This window comes from Dromaius novaehollandiae, chromosome 4 (assembly GCF_036370855.1).
Source record: "Dromaius novaehollandiae isolate bDroNov1 chromosome 4, bDroNov1.hap1, whole genome shotgun sequence".
NCBI lineage: Eukaryota > Metazoa > Chordata > Aves > Casuariiformes > Dromaiidae > Dromaius > Dromaius novaehollandiae.
In genome coordinates this window covers 51,935,747-51,955,394 of record NC_088101.1, presented here as the reverse complement: position 1 = coordinate 51,955,394, position 19,648 = coordinate 51,935,747, and the positions used below count along the sequence as shown (strand labels likewise).

Here is a 19,648-nt window from a genome sequence, read left to right as displayed (position 1 = left end):
CTTTACTCAGTGGTATGATCTATTTCTCCTAAGCTGTTCGAGGCCGATTGCTCCTTAAAAACAGTACACAACCTTTGTGAAAGAACAAGCACAACCGTAAGGCGCTTACTTCGGTGGCATGTACAAATGAAAATCTTAAGAGGCAAAAGCATGGTTCTTCTATGTGATTAAAAGAAAAATAATACAACAGTGGCTGCCTAAAGGAAAAGGTGATTATTAATTTAAGTGTCAGTGCAATTGCCATTCCCATTGCAGATGTCAGATTAAAAATTCAGGAGAGCCAAGACTTAGTTGTCTACACATATAGTATAGATACACATATAGATACAATGGAAACAGAAACTTCCCTACATTATTACACTGTAACTCATTCCTCCTTAGAAAGATTATTTCCAATATTCAGCCTCCATAATCATTCTGTCTTTGGTCTCTGCAGCGCAGCTTAAAAATTGCAGGCTTTGGAATAAAGACTTATTGCCCACTGGAAACTATATAAAGCATAAAAACTCCCACAACGAGTGCCACATATCTAATGATATGCCAAATGATAACTTTCAGGCACTTCCAACCTTGGCCACACCTGAATTAGCTGCATAGATAAAGATATGCAAGCTTTGAACCAAGTAAAGGTTCTTAGTCTTGTGTGCCTTTTTCTTGTAGGCTGGGAGAAAGGCAGAGAAAGGAAAAGTAAAAAAACCAAAGATGTTCCTAGACAATCTAGGGCAAGAGGAACTGATCTGTTACTTTTATTTATTTATGACTGCCATAATTAAATACACATAAGTCAGCTTGTCAGCTGATACAAGTCTGTGCAACTTCAATGTTACCAGACACTACCCAAGGTAACGGCCAGTGCCACATTGCATAAACACACAGGGATAATCTGGTATGTATAATCTTTCTGTAGTCCTGACAAATTTCTGGGAAAATATTTTTCTTCCTTCCAGTCTGTTTTCTGTGGTTAACAAAGCTAATAATATCATGCTTATTTAGCAACTTGATTATTAACTTTACAGTACGTCAAGGCACTTATTTATGGTCAAAGCTAAGAATAGTTAATGTTGAATCTAACTATCCCATTGCTTACACTAGAAGCTTAAGGAGAGAAAAACATTTTATTTACAGAGATAAGATTTGCTTCCTATCTCTGATTCCATGAAAAAACAGCAGCTTAAAAAAATGAAAAAACCCATACACCCAACAAAACCTACTTTGACTCAGGATATTTTCACAGAACAACAATGCAAAATAAACGCAAATGCAATCAGCAGGGCTACCATAACCAAATGGTAGGATGAAGCGAAATGAAGCATTTCAACATACTTTGCAGCTGTTATATCTATCATTTATATTCAACAGTCCTTCCAAGGAGCAATACTCAAAGGAAAACCAACTGGATAATTTCAGATGGATAATGAGATGTTAAGACTTTCATCTCCAGGTCACTGGTTCTAGCTAACTTTGTTCTGCAAGTAGCTGCTACCGACAGCTGCTCCATGGCTCGTGGAATGGGATGGTGGTCTCTGGACAGTTCTTTTGCTCCCTCTGCTATAGACGACTCTGCTATCATGGCACCCTATTTGGCACCTATTGGCTGCCTCCTCAGAAAGGCAAAGGACTAAATGGACGTGAAAACTGAACTACTCTCACTCTTTCAAGGTAAGGTTAAGGCACATTGGTTTCACCACACTGGGAAACCATTATCGCCCATCTCTCTAAGCAACAATTTCAATCTGGAGCACAGGGAATTTGGCACAGTTGACAAACATCAAATTCATCAACTTCCTTGTGTGCATCTGATTTTGTCAAAGTCAATAAATTTTAATGTTGCTTAAATATGTCAAATTTGGGCCACACAACTTAATACTTTCCTCAAAATCCTAAGAATACCTACAGACAATACTCCATCTCTTCAAGACACTCTGCTGGCTAAGCAATATTAAATATGCAATATGCAAAACTGTCTGATAATTTTCAAACAAAGAAGCTCACTTTTAAGATCCTCTCTTTCTTAGTTCTATTAACACAAAACAAGTAAGAATTTGCACATTTAATATTTCAGAAAGGATAGTCATACTTCTTACGTTGTAGCGATGATTATAATGGCCATAATAATTTTCTTGAGGGGTGGTGACATGTAACTAGATATTGAAGTTTATGTGGAAACTGGGATGTTTTCCTCGTTATTCCAGGATATGAACACTTCATTAAAGTAACCCTGTAGTCACTGATGAAACCAGCACGTTCCAACTCTTTAAAGACTTCTTCAGCATGTTTCCAGGGATCTCACACTGTTACTTAAAGCTCAAAGGAATATTCACTATTGGTCACTTCTCAGAAAAAACTAAGACAGCACTTAAGAGAAAATAATTTAACCTTGAAACACCACTGACAAGCTATAGAAAATAAATACTTGGGCATGTAAATACATGCGTTACCGCATTTTTGACCCATTTTGACTAATTTGTGAGAAGGTAAGATCTTGTGCTGCAGTACTCTCTACTCCAAACACTGTGCTTTATATTGGGTAGGAGTGGTAAACTGACTTACTGCCAGCATATTTTTTTCCCTACAAATGAGAGAGAAAACATGACAATGGGACTTCTAGGTATCAGGACATGGTCAAAACAGTCTGTTTTTAGATCAGTTTTCTCTGTAAAAAAGTGCCATCTATATGCATCTAAAACACCAGCTGACAATTAATATCATTTACATGACAACTTGGAGCCAAAATCATGCAAGTTCAATACTGAACAAACACAGTAACTTTAGCATTCTTTGTTGATTGCATTGATTATATAAGATCATAAAGTTTTAGGATCCATAATGAAGATATGAAAGATTGCTTTACCACCAGTAAGGATGGTAGCAACTACTCTATTCGAAGAGGGTATACATTTAGAAGTAGGCATAAAAAATATTGGTCATGCAGCCTCCTGCCTTCAAAAATTAAAGTTAAGCAAGCCTTCATAAGCTGCAATTTTCTCTTCCTGCTTTTCTCCAGCTGAGCATGGTACAGTATTCCAATTGAATAAATATTTAAACTGCAGAGTAAATGGTATTTTAGGCACAGTTTTGTCTGGGGAAAAGCATTTTTATTTTGTCCCCCACTTTTTTTTTCTTTTTTCTTTCTTTCTTTTTTTTTTTTTTTTTAAAGTAAAAAAAGGAATTTCAGGTGCAAAGTAACTTTCAAGATTTTCTATTTCCCTTAGATTTCAAAGTGCCTTCATAGCAAAAGTTATAAGGTTTCTAAGCAGCTGAAACATCTTCTAATTTTGTGAAAAGTATTAGAAAATAATACAACACAGCTAATACATTAATACTAAAGATATATCCATGCCTTTTTTTTTTTTTTTTTTAATAGAGAAAAATCTTCTCTCAGAATTATGTAGCACTATTCCTTGCACTGTTCTTCTGGAGCATCAGCAGGCATGTAATTCTAACCCAGAATGTTCTGCTTTCTGATGCCCACTCTCTGGTGCTGTGGTAATTCACCAAAACAGCACTGCCTTCAGGAGCAACCACTACAGAATTTATTTGAAAGGCATTCCATATTCATCAGTGGGGCAGTTTCTAATTTCTTCTCTCATCTTCATCTCTGAAGAGCTATCAGTGGCACAAGCTGAGATGATGATCCCAAATAAGGATTTAAATGGGCATAAATGGCTTGGCAACGCCTTTCAGGGGAAAGCCAGTTTACTCCATTCCCTTAGACTGGGAACTGCCATGAACTTGTCACTGTCTGCATCTTATTTCTTAACATATGAAATTTAGCATTAAATGTAAAATCTACTATTCAAAACTACCAACTCCTCCAGAAATCTCCTGCGTACCGAAGAAACATTTTGCAATATTACCTACAGTTCATCCAGAGAACCGGTCCACTAGATGTCACTGCAAGCACAATTTTAGTGCTGCACAGACCTGAAACCTCCCAACTCGGACCATAATTTAACAAAGCAACTAACCCTATTACCTTCTTTTTGCCTCTTCATATTGAAGACTTAGTCTGACCTTTTCAGCTAAATTTGATCTACTTCTTGCTCCAACCTGTTGAGAAAAAACATCAGCCTTATTACCGTGTAAAACTGTTAAGTCAATACAAAGCAAATGCACAGGCTAAAGAAAAAATACTATTTAAAAAATAAAAACACATGTGGTTGCAGCCATACACTCGCTAACTCTTAAAGATCAAGGTAGGAAGCTACTTGTATGCACAAAACACAGTGATGTTTTCTTCTAATACAGTTTATCTATTTTTAACTACCATACTACCAATCGCCTATATTCCATCAGAGTAAAGCAAGTGCATTTTCAAAGTCTTGCATTGATTTCACCCAAAATTTTGATCTCCCTTGAACTCCACCGAACTCAGGATTTAGAATTAAGTCAGTGCATTTCAAAGCAAGACTTCAATAAAATTGCTAAAAACACATACAAGCTTATCTCTTTGTTTGGAAAACCCAGTACAAGCTCTTCCATATAAATTTAGCTCACAAAACTCAAAGGAGAGTGCCCAAAATAAGCACATCTTTCTGTGGCTGTAAATATACTGTAATACATAGATCAGTGAAACAGAAGCTTTAATGGACCACTGATCAGGTTGTTCCATTAACTGTTTTTAGCTGCTTGAAATGAAATCAAACAGTTAAATTCTGAGATCTTTGTTCTGCAAGTTAAAAACATCTTCATTTCAGATACTGTTTATAGGATCAGTTGCACCTTACAAACTTAACCAAAAACCACTATCTACTTAAAAACTGATCTTTATTGCAGAGGAATTGTTTGATTAGATCAGATTGCCACAACTGCTTCATGTCAAATGTAAAAACATCCTCTGAATCTTGATTTAAAATTTAGGGGCAAAATCAGATAATTGATAGTAGGTAATTTTCAGCTAAACATGTGTGTGTGTGTATATGTATACACATACATACCCCTATCCACAACAGTAAATAAGCATTTGATTCAAATTCCATTAACTACAGCATTGTGATTCAGTTTCTCTTTGTACTTGACAAAATGAAAAAAGCTCACCTCACCAGAAATGTCAGTCTGAGACCCTGCATCCAGAGTTTGTCTAGACAAAGACAGCTGAGAGTTTACAGAGCTTGAACACAAGTCTGGTTCAGATCTCCCAATGGTCTGGTCAAGACTGAACTTCTCTCTCAGCTTGGCAAGACTCTGTCCAGGAAACAGAGAATGTGGTGGTGTTACATCTGCTTGGTACTTTACAGTGCTTACAGCCACTAGTAGCAACGCCTGCCAAACGGTTTCTCTCAAAAAATGTTTACGTAAAAGACTCCAACATAAAAATTCTGTTTTCAGTTTACATTAAGCAAACTATCCTTTCAACCAAACAGTTGGTAGGTGACACTAAGGAACACCAACACCTGTGACAATATAAAGGTAACATATGCATTGTACCTTATCTACAAGTTTAGGTATCTCTGCTCTCAAACTGACTGTCACTGAGTGGCTTTTTGAGTTAGGAAAGTCACAGGCTTCACTTTCTCCATCTAAAAATTGCTTTCAATACTGATTTAGTATTGAAAACTCATGAAGAGTTTTGAGATTCCCCTAATAAAAATATAAAATGCCAAGTATTTAGCATAAATAAAGTTTCTTATGATAAAACAAAACCATACAAAACTTGCATCAACCCCACAAAATACCTTCATGAGATCTTGTTTTTCTCTCTCCCCTGAACTTATGGCCTTTCTGATAGACTTCAGTTCACTCAGAATGGCTTTGGCCTCACAGAGTTCATATCCACTCTGGCCTCCAGACATTTTTTGGTCAATTCTGTGGGGGGGGAAAAATTGTAATACTAGATACAGAAAATAAAATTAACATCTTTGCGGCTCTGTTTCAGACAGAAGCATAGTTAGAGAACAGAGGGAAGGAGATAAGAGCTGTTTTAATGGCCATGCAAAGAGGAAAAGGGACAGTGAAGTCTCCATTAGAGCATTTACCACATAATCCTTCGCAAAAAGGTCAAGCTGTTGGTCACACACAACATCCAGTGGATGGGCTTTCCTGACGTCAGGACATTTTGTAGAAAAAAATCCTGTTGGCATTAAAATCAGCTCAGCTGAACTATTGGGGGCCTTACCAAAGACAGAGACTCCACAAGCAGTTTCAGCTGATCCAGTCATAAAGACACCGGGAGCAGAGAGCACTGCCTAATGCAAGATTCCTAACGATGCTACCAGGAACACAGCAGTTCTGCTGACAAAGCTACCAAAATTCCCATCCACACTTTAACTCTCTGCAATATAGAAGCAGCTTTTGGGTACAGTTTTCACACTATTAACTGTTAATGAACCCTACAGAAGCAGAATTTATTAATACTATCTCCCTACTCAGATACATGCTGTGGCATTTGACAGACAAGTAATGTTTTTGGTACTAATCAGCCTTGCAGAGAAGAAATTTAACCTCTTGTTTACCCTAATCCTAAGCATTAACAGTCCAGAACAGTTGTTCTGCTTACATAGGCAGCAGCTTCGCTCCTACCCACAGAATCTCTGGACGATTAATACTGTACCTCATACATTGAGAAAATTTACTGAATTCCTAGAACATCAAAGATTTTTAAAAAAAACCCAAAAACCCAAAGTTATAGACAAAAAGATACTTAATTGTTGTCTTTACATATTTTCTTCAACAAGCACAGTTTGTAAACACATTTCTCCCACCTCTAATTTAACTGAATATTTCATAGCATCATACAAATGACTGCAGCTGTGCTTCACAAAATTAAAAACAACAGGCATCTTCCCAAAAGTCCAGCATCTAGTGCAGAATATATTCTTTTCTAATGCAACTGGCTTTCTGCTTTTATCATCCATCATCTTCACTAGAAGACATTAACCTTGTAAGTGAGGAATGAACAAACACTTTAATGATCAGAAGTGATCTTGAGCATCCCCTACAAGAGCAAACAGACAAAATTCTTGTAACAAGGTACTCTTTTTCTTCCAATTTTGTATACAGGATAGCAATTTCTAAAGCAGTCTTTAAAAGGTGTGAGCGTATCTTTTTCCCTTTTTCCACATTTCAGTTTTTGTGCAAGAGACCTGCATCTGCACAAGAAAATTACCTATATGCCTCAGCACTCAGATTCCTATTCAAGATTTTTTTTTTTTTTTAAACTGGAAAGTTCCTCAAACTGTTACATAGGTAGGTAATTATTTATTGCCCAACAACACTCAATTTTTGGTAAGTTATCAGGTTTCTAAGGTCAAATAGATAGAGGACGTGCCAACGGTTGGGGTCATGAATGAACAGTTGGGTAATACACCACGTGCTGCCTCGTAATATGATACACCACATTCAAATTGCAACTGCTTTATTCTGTATATAATTAAGATGGACATGAAGGATATCTGACATATAAGATATTCCATCTTCCTGTTTTAAATTAATGGGATTAGTACTGTTCAGAAGTGGCTGACTGAATTTTTACAACAAACATCTATTGTGTTCCTGTGGAATGCTGTTGACAGTTTCTGAAACATGCTTTGGATTCCTATCAAAATGGCTTGTGAGCAAGCTGCTTTAAAACAATGTTTCATTGTTGAATTAATATAATAAAACCAGCATGGTTGGCTAACCTTTAATGCTGGGATAGTAGCATGAGTTTTTACTACTTTAAGCTTGAGAATCAATGTCTTCTTTCCTCTTTTCTAAATTTTGCTTTGAATGAAGTCTGTTTATGACTAAATAAAATCAAGCAATCATTCTTTTCTCCCCTTTTTCTCACCTTTCACTAGTCTTTATATATTTAAATAACAAACAAATCCTACATTTCTGTTCTAGTCAAAATGAAGGTGGATAGGGACTTGACTGACATCATCCTAAAGTGCTGAGGGCTTTCAGTTCCCAAGTGACTTCAAACTCTGGATACCAGAAAAATGATTTGGTTGTTCTCGACATGTCTAGTTACGATAGAACTCAGGGAGCAACATTTGTGTTCACTATCTTTTCTAGCCATTTAGCCATTTCCCCAGACCAGAATTTTTTTCCTCGCTTCAGAGAAACTATACTGTGTAGAACTGATATACTAAAATACACAGGAAATAGCCTAAAACACATCTTGGTTAGAGCTGGGAACTAAGCCCCAGTCTTTCAGCTCCAAACGCAGACTCTCTCCACTATCCTCAGCAAATCACTTCTCTGTATTTTGGTACTCTACCTGCAAGACAGAAATATACTTCCCTTCCCCCACCTTTTGTCTGCCTTCTCTATATAGACTGCAAGCTCTCCAGGAGAAAGACTATTACTTATGTGACAGTGTGCTACCATACAGAGGAGACCCTGAGAGAAGGGTAAATACATCCAGACAATATTATACTATAATGCTGCAACATTGCTTCTGCTACTGGAACTACTGTACTAAGTGCACACAGCTCAGCACTATGTAACTGTAACCCTGAATGTACAGGTACAATACAATACAGAAAACAATTATCATTATTAAATCTCTCTTCTCATTGGTGAAGAAAAACATGCATGTCAGCAAGGTTTCCACTGTAGTGAATAACCACCATATTCCCTCTGGTGAAAGTTCTGAGCAAGGTTTAAAATTTTAGGGCCCAACTTCATAGGTCAGGAGCAGCAGGAAGTGCTCAGACTGAAAAAAAAGATCAGTCTCTAACAATCCAACTGGTTAAATACCCAGAATGCTCACTGGCGTCAGCATCAGACCTTTGGTGCCGAGGCATCCCAGCAACTGGAACAAAGAAAGTCAGGTCCCCTTTAATCGTCAGACTGTGACTCATTTCAAACTCTGCACAGTTGTGCAACCTGTATACCTCTAAGAACAGCACCCTCCTCTCTCTCTCTTTCTTGAGCCCAGAGGTAGGGAGATAAGGAGAAGGAAAGAGACTTTTTTTCTTTTTTTTTTTTTTAAACAAGAGTATGCAAAGCAGCCAAATTCTTCCTAGGGAACCTTAACTTCTGCCTCTATGCAACATACATGACTTCATGGAAATAAAACCAAGATAGGGAACGGATTTATCTCATGTTTTCACTTGCATAATAGGTTTACCATTCCTACAGATTTCCTGTTTCCTAATGGCAAAAAAAGAGTTAGATTCTCAATTTTTTCCCAATAATTATCTCACATGAGATGTATTCAATTCTATGACAAAACAGAAATTGGAAGGCTGAATTAAGTTGATTTCAATGACTTTCTTATACTCACTGTTGCAGTGTTTCAAAGCCCTGTTCTTTGTACAGCAGCTCTTGCTTCATCTGAGAGAGTTCCCTCTTCAGCTTCTTAACCTTGTGTGTTAAATCAAAGCAAGACTTAGAAAATTCCTCTTGTTAAATGGCATAGCACATGGCTTTGAACGATTAATGTATTCTCTACATCAGATGAGGAAAAAAGACTGTAAATTGCTCTACTGACACATATTAAAAACAAATGGATCTGTTCTCTTCCTGATGTCTATGGGCAACATGCTTTAGTATTAAAGGGACACAAGCAGATTAAATCACATTCCTTATTTGTATCGATACCACACTGTGTTATTAAACCTGAGAGAACTTTAACAAGTAATTTACTTCTCACTTGTTAAGCATGCATTCCAACTGCCCTCCAGGGACATTCCTGTTTATTTTTAAGCTTATTATATTCCCATTTTTTCATTCCAGGAAGCTCTCACTCCTTTACACTGGAAAAGACAAAGTATGCACTTCTTTTTTTCTAAGAATTATCCTTTCTTATAAAACCTTATAGACACTGGACCCCAAGTATATAATGTATACTAATTCAAAAAAGACAATCACAAAATACATTTGGATTGCAGATATATGCATTAATTTAATAGAAATATCTTTGGTCTACTCCCTACTTCCCTAAATCTGCAGGCTCTTTTTTTTTTAATCTAAAAATTTCTATTTCGAATGCTAACAGATATGAGTACGCTACACAAAATATTTATGAATCAATGTTTTAAAAAAATTCCTCCATTTAATTTTACATCACACTTCCCAAATGTACCAAAACAAAGTTTCTGGATCACCTTTGAAACAGTGTTCTTTTAAGGCAAATTAAAACTTATCCTCAGTTTACACACAGTGACAGAAACGCTTATGAGAAATCTTGGTATTTATACACCTGCATCTGCCTCATTTGCGCTCTACATACTAGTCAGCTCTTGCTAGGCTTTTTAACATACCAATCAGTAATGTTAAATATAGAAAAAGTTAAGAGTCCCCTGCTCTCACCTTCCACTGTGAAATTCCTGCTCTGACATTCTGCTTGCTTATATATTTGCTTTAAGATATTTACTCTTATGAAAAATGGAATATATTAAGAATTTTATCACTTTAATGACTGAAATTAATCTCAAAATTTTTCTCAGACTTTTTGCATCCAACTCCCCTTAGATTTCCTACTCAGTCCTATTCTTCTGATCAGAAAACGTGAGATTCTCAACATGTCAGTAACCAAAAGTATTGAGCATCAGCAGCTGTTACATAGTCCTCAGAAAGCCTCAAAATGCTTTGTATGTCTAAAAAACCCCACTAATCTGAGTTTCTATATATGTGTTTAGGAACGATACTTAAGCATTTGAGTTTGCAGCTTTTGGCTAATGAGTTTTCTGTGACAGAAATAAAATGCTTTCAGTCTCCATTTTCTCCAAAGCAAAATTCCTTACCTAAAACAGGGGTTAGTTTCAGGCTATCGAAAGCTATCATCACTAGCTGCTTCACTTTTATTTTGACCATATTGGAAATATAGCACAATAAATGCGCAATTTCTAACTACACATTCAAACTCTCATTACCTATGTCTTACCTGACTAGCACCACTTTCCCGCAGTTAAGCGGAACACAGAACTAAATGAGAATCTAGAACCCCCAAAATAATCGCTCTCAAGTGTTCCAGTCAACTGATGCAGTATCACCTCTGGGTTCCACACAATGTTTAAAATATAAACGAAGTCCCAACTTTTCCTAGAAACAGAAAATGGCTAAACTTTTAAAAACAGAAATGTGGATTTATAGTAATTGCACATGGCAGACTTGATTTCAACATAGAGGACTGGATCTCTCAGAAACCCTTATGTTTTCCTCGAAATCATTTTCTGAGTGTCCTCTGCTGTAATTCATCATTTCATTACCAAGAAATGTAAGTTAGGTATGTCATCCTACAAAGACGTGACCTACATGATAATATAGACTGTGTTTACTGCACCATATTTATATTAAACTATTCTTGTGCTCCTTGTCTTCTCCTTCGAGACTTTTATAAAACTCCCCCTTTTTTAACATCTTTGCACTTGTTTTATCCTTCAACTCTTTCCTAGTGCTTCTGCACTTCTTCCTAAGTCTCCTGCCTGACAGGCCTCTTCTGGCTGCATCTTGAAGCCTTCCTCCGTGTCTAAGCTCTGAATTGCTCCTTGTTCAACATCAGCCTTTCTCTCTGCACTGAAATCCTATCTCTGATGAGGCTTCTGTGCTAACCCCTTCTACCCCCAGCACTCAAGTGCTAATGCCGGCACTCAAGTACTAATGGAATAAAATAAGCAACTCACTATTATATAAAGGTTCAACCCCCTACTTACTGTACACACATAATACATATTATGGTCACATACACTTGATATTGTTTGGATTATCTTACTGATGACTAATTCAGAACCCAAATAGCCCCATTCAATGCCTACTGCAGGAGCAGATCCTGCAATTACAATCTTCTTGAGAAAGGTCTTTTTTCCCCTCACTTATTTTATATAAAAGCTGTCATATTTCTGTCATATGTTCTGCATGATATATTGTGCAATAGCTAATTCACATATCCAAAAAGTTCCATATGCATATATTAGGCACAGGTAACAAGGCCAAAGGCCATTTCAGAACTTCCTCAAATGCTGGCTTTCTCCCCTTCAGCCACCATTAACCTGATATTGCCATTAAGACTCAGCCAGCATGAGAGAGAAACAGGTTTAGTACATCTGACCTAACAGTTCACTAAACAATGTGCAAATTCTAACTAGTTGACTAGCAGCTTGCTAATGACTAACTTTGTTTCCCATCAAGTCCATGCATGCATATACTGTAGAACGCCAAAAGGTTGCACATGAGCAATGCATCCTCAAACATTCAAATAAGGCAAACTACGATAATACAGTCATACCTCTCTCTTGCCATCCTCCTTGAAAACCACTTTCCAGCCCTAGCATCACAGGGCTCCACTTTTTGTTATCTCAATGATTTTCATATCCAGTGGGTTTGGATGACACCACAATTTATGCTGATACAGATATTCTTGGACAGCACCCTCCTAAACTCTGCAGACAAGATTCAGGTCACCTATTTTAGGCACATTCATAACTTGGACTTTGCAATGCCAATAAATGAGGTGTTGAGCACCAGCAGGGAGAGTCAGACTCCTTGACTCCAACAAGCAACAGAGAGAGGAAGACACCTCCAAAAAATGAATTACTGTGATTAACACACTGCCTCTCTTCTCAGTGAATGGACAATCTGTAGATCGGTAGCCAAGAGCTGATTCAGTGTTTCTGCATGCTGAGTTGGGAGCTAACCAGAGGAAAGTAATGAGAAAAACTGAGCACAGCACTGTGCCTGAATTTTCCCCTCTTTGACTCTGAAGTGACCATAGCTATATTTTGTTGTGTGTTTTGTTCTTCAACACCACTGTTAACTTCGTAAATATACCAGTGATCCACTTGCCAAAGGGAACATCTGTTCCTGCTCTACTCATTTTAGAATGAAGCCTTGTTCTTTCCTTCTCATTCCTCTCTCATTCTTGCTCCTGCCAGGCTGACTTCCTTATCACCTTAGACTCTCCCTCCTAAACTTACAAGATCTGCCTCCCACCTCCTCACTGCTGAAAAGAGTTTTCTCATAAGCCACCTTTCCTCATGCTTAAAAAATAAGGGATTACAAGCTGAGATTGGCAAGGGCAGACAGAGCGAATAAGCAGCTGTGGGGGGGGCAATATCTGGACACCAGTTTTACAGTGCTTTCCATCACTAATTTAGGCTATTTAAATACTTAAATTAAGTTTTTAATGAGCTATTCCACAATTCCTTTCAATCAATAGTTGTTTATATTCCTAATCATAACTCTTACTGTATGTGAAGAAGGGTGTTATTTTCTGAGGCTTCTGCGAGTGCTGCTCCATGCAGAATCCAGGAGGGGGCAATGAAAGAGCTAAATAACTACCATCTCTTGTGCTGCCTCTACTCATGCAAAAATCTTTATCCCAGTCCTTATTCAAGCACTAAGCTGTGAGGTGCTGCCTTTTTAACCTGCATGGTCTGATCTAATTTTTTTCATTAGTAACTATAGAGAGCCCAGGCTATCCACAGAGCATTGTATGCCACAGCTTAAATAAATGAACTCCCTGTATAGATTTTAAATGTCTTCCACATCATTTACTCCTTATTTAAAATTAATTCACTAGAGACTAAACTGTGAATCAAAATTCTTTTACATATTAAGAGATAACCAAATGCAATGCCCGTAATATGAAGTCTGCGTCAGTAACCTTGCTGAACAGAGCTGACCAAATAATGGATTTTTTGATACATTAGCAATTTTAAAAAAGGCAGTAAAGTCTTGGTCTGAACTGTTCCATTTTGACAAAAGAGAAAGTCTCACACCACTATCAATAAGTGTGTTTTTAAACCAACACAAATTTATGAAGGAGTTCTTGTAGCTAGTGGTGCCTTTCTCAGAGAAAATTGTGTAAAACAGTCATCTAGCTGCAGCTCACCTTGGCCTACTACTTTTCTATCTTCATCTAATTATTTTTACTCTTCCTTTAAAAAATAAAAGCATAAAAGAATAGTTATCAGATTTACTTAAACCCACATCTAATCAGAATATTTTTCTAGTTTCAACCAAATGTGTTACCTAAAAGTAACAGAGACAGTTTTAAAAATTCATTAAAAGCCCCTGAATAGTATTTAATGAGAAGACTGGGACATTTCAATATCAGTAAAAAAAAAATACCCCCGCTAGTTCAAGCTTTGCACTCTATAGTCATAAACTTTGTACAAAGAATTGAAATTAATCTACATTAAGCACTCTCACCCTTAATCTGGTAGTGGAGATTTCAGCCTTCAGAATGTCAGGGTCATACTTTGTACTTGATGAGGAGCCTGAGAATACTAAAAAAACAAACAAACAACAACAAAAAAAGTTAGTCCCCTCTTTGAAGAATTGATATTGATCTAAAATCTAAAAAATGTAAAAGTGCAGAAAAATACTTTTAAAAAATATATATCCTTATTATAGAGCAGCATGTCTCTCTCTCCCTCTCTCTCTCTCTCTCTCTCTCTCCCCCCCCCCCCCCCCCCATGACAGAACCTAAAGGTAGCACCTCATTTTCCCTGGCTTTCAACCCCTTGTTTTCTGTTCCCATTCTTCTAGCTGAGATATCTTGGAAGCACCTCTTCCTGGAAGGTCTAATTTCTAAGGAGACTTCCGGAAAGCAGAGCCAGGTTTATTCAGAAGCCTGAGAGGTCCACTGCTCAGTTCTTCCCGAGTTGTACATGAGACTTCTATCACACTAACCAATTTTAAGAAAGATGCTCTGCCAACGAACCAAACACAGGCCTCTGAAAGCAGTTTACTGTGTGCTAATTCCTCACCCAGTATTATTGCATGTATCTCCACTTCATCCCTGACCACTGCACACAGGTTGCAGAATTGTTGTATGCTGTTCTTGTGAAGCAGCAAACAACCTACCTGCTTGGTCCATTGCAGCTACCTGTCAACACAGTAGGGTCATCCTGTTCACTTTGAACCTAGATTTGGTGGAATTTTGTTCTGACAAACCACCTGACAAAATAGATTCCCAAGCCCATGCTCCAAAACATAGCTCAAAAGAGTTCAATTGTAACAGGCAGATGAGAGTTCTCTCCAGCAGAATATCTTTATGTGAAAAAAAAAAAAAAAAAAAAAAAAAAAAAAAAAAGAGAGAGAGAGAGAGAGAAAAAATGTAGAGATGCTATCTCTAAAAAAGCCAGAGTACAAGATGTTCATAGCAAACCTTGAAAATTCATCCTAAAGTGAAACAGGATCCCCTGCAAGGCACAGATCAAAGAAGTTATATTGTATCTTCTACTGTACTTACAGCTTGTACGAGAGCTTGATTTTTCTTTGTAGGCATCATTCAATCGTACATACTCATCCAGTGCAAGTGCTAGCCTCTGTTCTTTCACCTGGTACAGTTCTTTCTGAGTACTGAGAGCATCCTGGGCTACTGTAAGATAATCTTTTAACATTCTCTCTTGTTCTTGCCTCCACTGTTTCCTGGGATCTTCTATCTGTGTTGTTTCTTTATAGGAAAAAAAACAGGATTTAAATAGACCTCTGCTGAAATCTGCTCACAACTGAATTGTTTCTTTGCCTGTAACGCACAGTTGTAGAAGTCTAAACCACACAAAGTCAGGGGGTGGGGAAGAGAGGGGAACACACCCACACTGAACAAACTCAGTTTACATAACTTGAATACTCTGAAAAGTCCAGTTTTGTTTTAAATTAGTTGAACAAACTCTAACTTCTAGCTTTGGTAGTGCTTGCTTTTTAAAAAAATGTTTTCACCTTGTTATTTGAGAACACAGCTTGTCTTTGGTTATCAGGCAGATGCTGATTTTAGTGAAGTTTTTCTTTGCCACAGTAGCGTATGTGTGAGAAACAGTATTTAACTGATCAACTGCTAAATTAGAAATTAAGTTGCATTGGTAATGCTATATGTTAGATCATTACTACATCCTAAATGTTGAATTAATAACACATTCTGAAACTTAAAAAAAAAAAGAAAAGAAAAGAAAAGAAAAGAAAAGCAAAAGAAAAGCAAAAGAAAAGCAAAAGAAAAAGGCCTTTCACTCATATTTTTGCATCTGGAAATAACTGGATGAATAAAAAGATTTTATATGACTTGTTAAAGTTGCATGCATTTCTGAACAGAAATGAAAAGTAACTTTAGGGACTCCATTTTTTTCAGCCTTCCTCAACTTCATTAATTCACAGTCATAAGCTATCCATGTTTCACAGTGGTTCTTTATCCCCTTTTCCTCTACGAAAACAGCTTTTAACATTGTTTTCTCCACTGTAACTGAACTAACAGAACATTAATTCTCAAAATCGTCTCAGCCAGCTCTGTCCAGATCACTGTTAGTCATCAGAGCCAATTGCAACTTTCTCCTACGGTCAACAGAAGTAGAAGGCCACCTTCAGAGGGCACTTCACTCCAACTAAAATAGGTGCCTAAGATACACGGGACCAAACTGCCTTTTTGAGGCATCTATGTCTTTCCACTGACTACACAGGTAATCTAAATGTGTAGGCTGGAATACGCCCTTAACTTGTAAATGGCATTAGGTCAACCATTTCAACTCAAGGAGCCACAGGGAAGACTTGCATAGAATGAATACAGCAAAGAATATGACACATTATAGTGCTGTATAATGCAGAATTTATGTGATGTGATCAATCTGACTCTAGGCTTTAAGATTTTCTTATTTGTATATGCAAAAAAAAAGAGGAATTCAAACTGACTGTCCAATCATTAGGATTTCCTGACTTAGTGCAACACATTTTGAAGATATACAATGAACATTCTTCTTTTAAACCTATACTAAGTAGAAAAATTGATGTTCTCATAAGACATATTCATGAAAAGTCTGAAACCAAAATGCAAACTGTGCACCATACTGCATTTTCTTTGTAAGTTACATATTATAAATCTACATAGATGACAAAAAGAAATATTCAGTACTGAACTATTTAAGTGCAAAATATTTACTTCAGAATTTTTGCAAAAATAGGGGGAAAAAGGTCAATCTCTGGGTTAGTTTCCTGGCACCTTAGTTCTCCGAATTGCTTCACTGGGAGAACCTACACTGGCACATGGAGCAGGGGAAAAAAGCAGGAACATGTGGATGAAGACAAGGGGAAAAAATAAACAACCCACAACAGAACCAGCTTGATCGCTTTAAACTGTAGTGAAACCGCACTTTTGAGAAGAAGCACTCGCTCAACCATAGATCTGAAAACACGTTTTGTAACAGCAGAAGCTGATGAGGACAGGGTCTGGTTACTAACAATTTACCACAGTGCCTAACAGTTTTTCAACAGCCCTTTTTGGTGCTAGTACCACATACACCAAAAACATGGAAACGAAAACAGGATACTAGAAAATATCCCGCAAAACTAACCCTGTAGAAGCCTAAACTGGCAATGTCTATATGATTACTGATGCCGTTAAAAGCAGACAGACACACACACACCCCCCATGCTGGCAACCACTTCTCCGGTTACAAACATGACAAGCTTTTGTATCTCTACCAAGAAAGCTATTTCTTAGATGTAGACAAAGCAAGCAAAGACATCATGTAAACCCAAGTGCAGTGAATAAAAGATTAAAGAAAAGAAGCTTTATACACAGTTGGTTTTCCAATAACCCCAACAGGGTCTCTCTCTCCACAGCTAACTATAGCTGCAGACACGCGCGCACGCACACACACACACACACATACATCCATGTTTCTAGCCACCTGCTCTTTTCCACAAAGATATCAGGCGCACAAAGAAGCAAATCAATACCTTTTCTCTCCTCAAATGGTCAACACATGTCCCTATCTGTGGCCACTTACTGCTGTTTGTGCTTTAACACACCTCCACTTTCACAGTTATTTACACAAGATAAAAAGTGCTGGTTTCCAGAGGTGTCCCTTTTTGTGAAATAGGATGAAGAGCATCCAGCAGGATTCTCATGGGTCAGTGATCAAATAGGATAAATGCAGTTATGTTGGTTTTTTAGAAGACTATAATGATGTGATTGTGTTTTAAGAGTGCCACTAGCAGCCACCGAATAATCTTACAAGATTGGAAGGTCTCATCTTCAAGCATGTTGCAGGTAATTGCCTTGTAGGTTTTAAGTGAGGATTGCTCAACGTGCAGCCCAAAGACCAAACATAGCCTGCAGAGTCCTAAAAGGTGGCCTACAGATGCCCTGTCCTTGTGACTGCAGGACAAGGACAAAACCGATCAACAGCAGCTTTTTTATGGCTGACAAATTCAATCAAATGTTTTCTTTTTGCCTCTCAAAGCTACACGCGAAACACAATACTATGATTACATGAGTTAACACCTTTTCTATAGGAAGATAGTCATAAAACAAGCTAAACATGACCCTGCATTTTAAAAAGCGTATACAATAAATTCAGATTACAGAGGTTTGGGTAACTGCCTGTGTGGGTAAGCTGACCAGCCAAACTATTCTGAGACAACTCCATTTGAAGGTATTTTAGTCTAGAATGAATGCTCTGCTTCGAAAATACAGAAATACTCTCAAAAAAGCAAACATTACTGAAATGAATATTCCAGAATTGTTACCCCTGTCAATTTTCACCAACCAGAGAAGACCTTCCTATACTTAAAAATATATATATATATATTTTTATATTTTCTGCTGTATGTCTTCTCAAATATCGTGGTATAAAAAAACTCAAAAAGCAAATCATTTGTTTGGCACGTTGTTCATTTTATATATTTTATATATGCATACAACACACACACACACACACACACACACACGTGCATATATAGTAGCACCATATGCTTGCTCACGTAGAATTCTCAGCCTTCTGAATTTTAATCAGTAGGTTTACCCTGCAGAGGAAAAAAAACTTCAAAGACAGAGCTGAGGATAATATTCCTGGCACTACAATACTACATTTTGGAAAGTAAGTTCATTTCAGCAAGTATATCTTGCAATAGCCAATACAGTAATAAAAAAAATGCAGAGTTGTTCTTTCAAAAATAAATATTTATAGTTCTCAGACTAAAGCTTCACAAAGATAAGGATTTTTTTTCCTTGAAAAATAATGTTTTAAGTATCTGGTGTTAGGGTCAAAGGTGTGTATGCAAGATTATTATTGGGATAGTTGCATGCACGTCACTGAGTGAACAGCTTGCTGAAGATTTAATAATGAGATGTGAAGCCCTTCATCTTGAAACCAAAGACTGGGATTCAAACCACCAAAGACATCCAACATTTTCCTACCCTTACTATTCACCAGCTGATGCAAATAAAAAAGCTTTCCTGAGTTTATTATTATTATTATTTATTTTTTATTTTTAAGGTAGATAAATATTTCCATTGGGGACTGCAACAGGATGCCCTACTAGCTTGTCTGCAGCAGATACAAATTACACAACAAATACAGATTGTTAGCTAGACTGATGGTGAGATGTTACTTCCTCTGTTCAGGTGAAAAGTGAGCACTACTCATGAACACTAGAAAGGTCTAGGGTTGTATCTGTTCTAGCACAAACTAACTGGGCTTTAATCACCAGGAGTAGAGAACAAAGAAATCCCCTCATCAGGATCTCTACAACAATTTCTGTATTACCAGACAGGTAAATTCAAGAGGTCAGTTGTTTCTTGCAGAGAAAATGAAGATACACTGGCCACCGTTTTCTGTAGCATAAACTTGTATGTGAACAGAAAACATTTCCTTAAAAATGTACCTTCAAACAAGTAAGAGTAGTACATCAGGCTCTATAAACAGGACTGCTTAAATTCAAAAAATTCTTTATATGTTAACAGCCTCTGTTCAACCACAATGCAAAATAATGATTCACAATAACA

The 19,648-nt window shown here is 37.2% G+C and overlaps 1 protein-coding gene across 5 annotated transcripts in view; it reads right to left on the bottom strand.

The window, feature by feature from the left end:
* WWC2 (WW and C2 domain containing 2) overlaps positions 1-19,648 on the bottom strand; it is a 106,472-nt gene that overhangs the window by 37,988 nt on the left and 48,836 nt on the right. For 4 of the 5 annotated variants that reach the window (XM_064511009.1, XM_064511010.1, XM_026105158.2 and 1 more), the window contains exons 3-8: positions 15,125-15,328; positions 14,080-14,156; positions 9,212-9,291; positions 5,676-5,805; positions 5,038-5,184; positions 3,977-4,050 (exon numbers count right to left, since the gene is read on the bottom strand). In XM_064511009.1, coding sequence (XP_064367079.1) covers positions 3,977-4,050; positions 5,038-5,184; positions 5,676-5,805; positions 9,212-9,291; positions 14,080-14,156; positions 15,125-15,328 — 712 coding nt within the window. Of the gene's footprint in view, positions 1-3,976; positions 4,051-5,037; positions 5,185-5,675; positions 5,806-5,975; positions 6,060-9,211; positions 9,292-14,079; positions 14,157-15,124; positions 15,329-19,648 lie in introns of those variants that run through there. The other variant, XM_064511012.1, reaches the window with a different exon arrangement.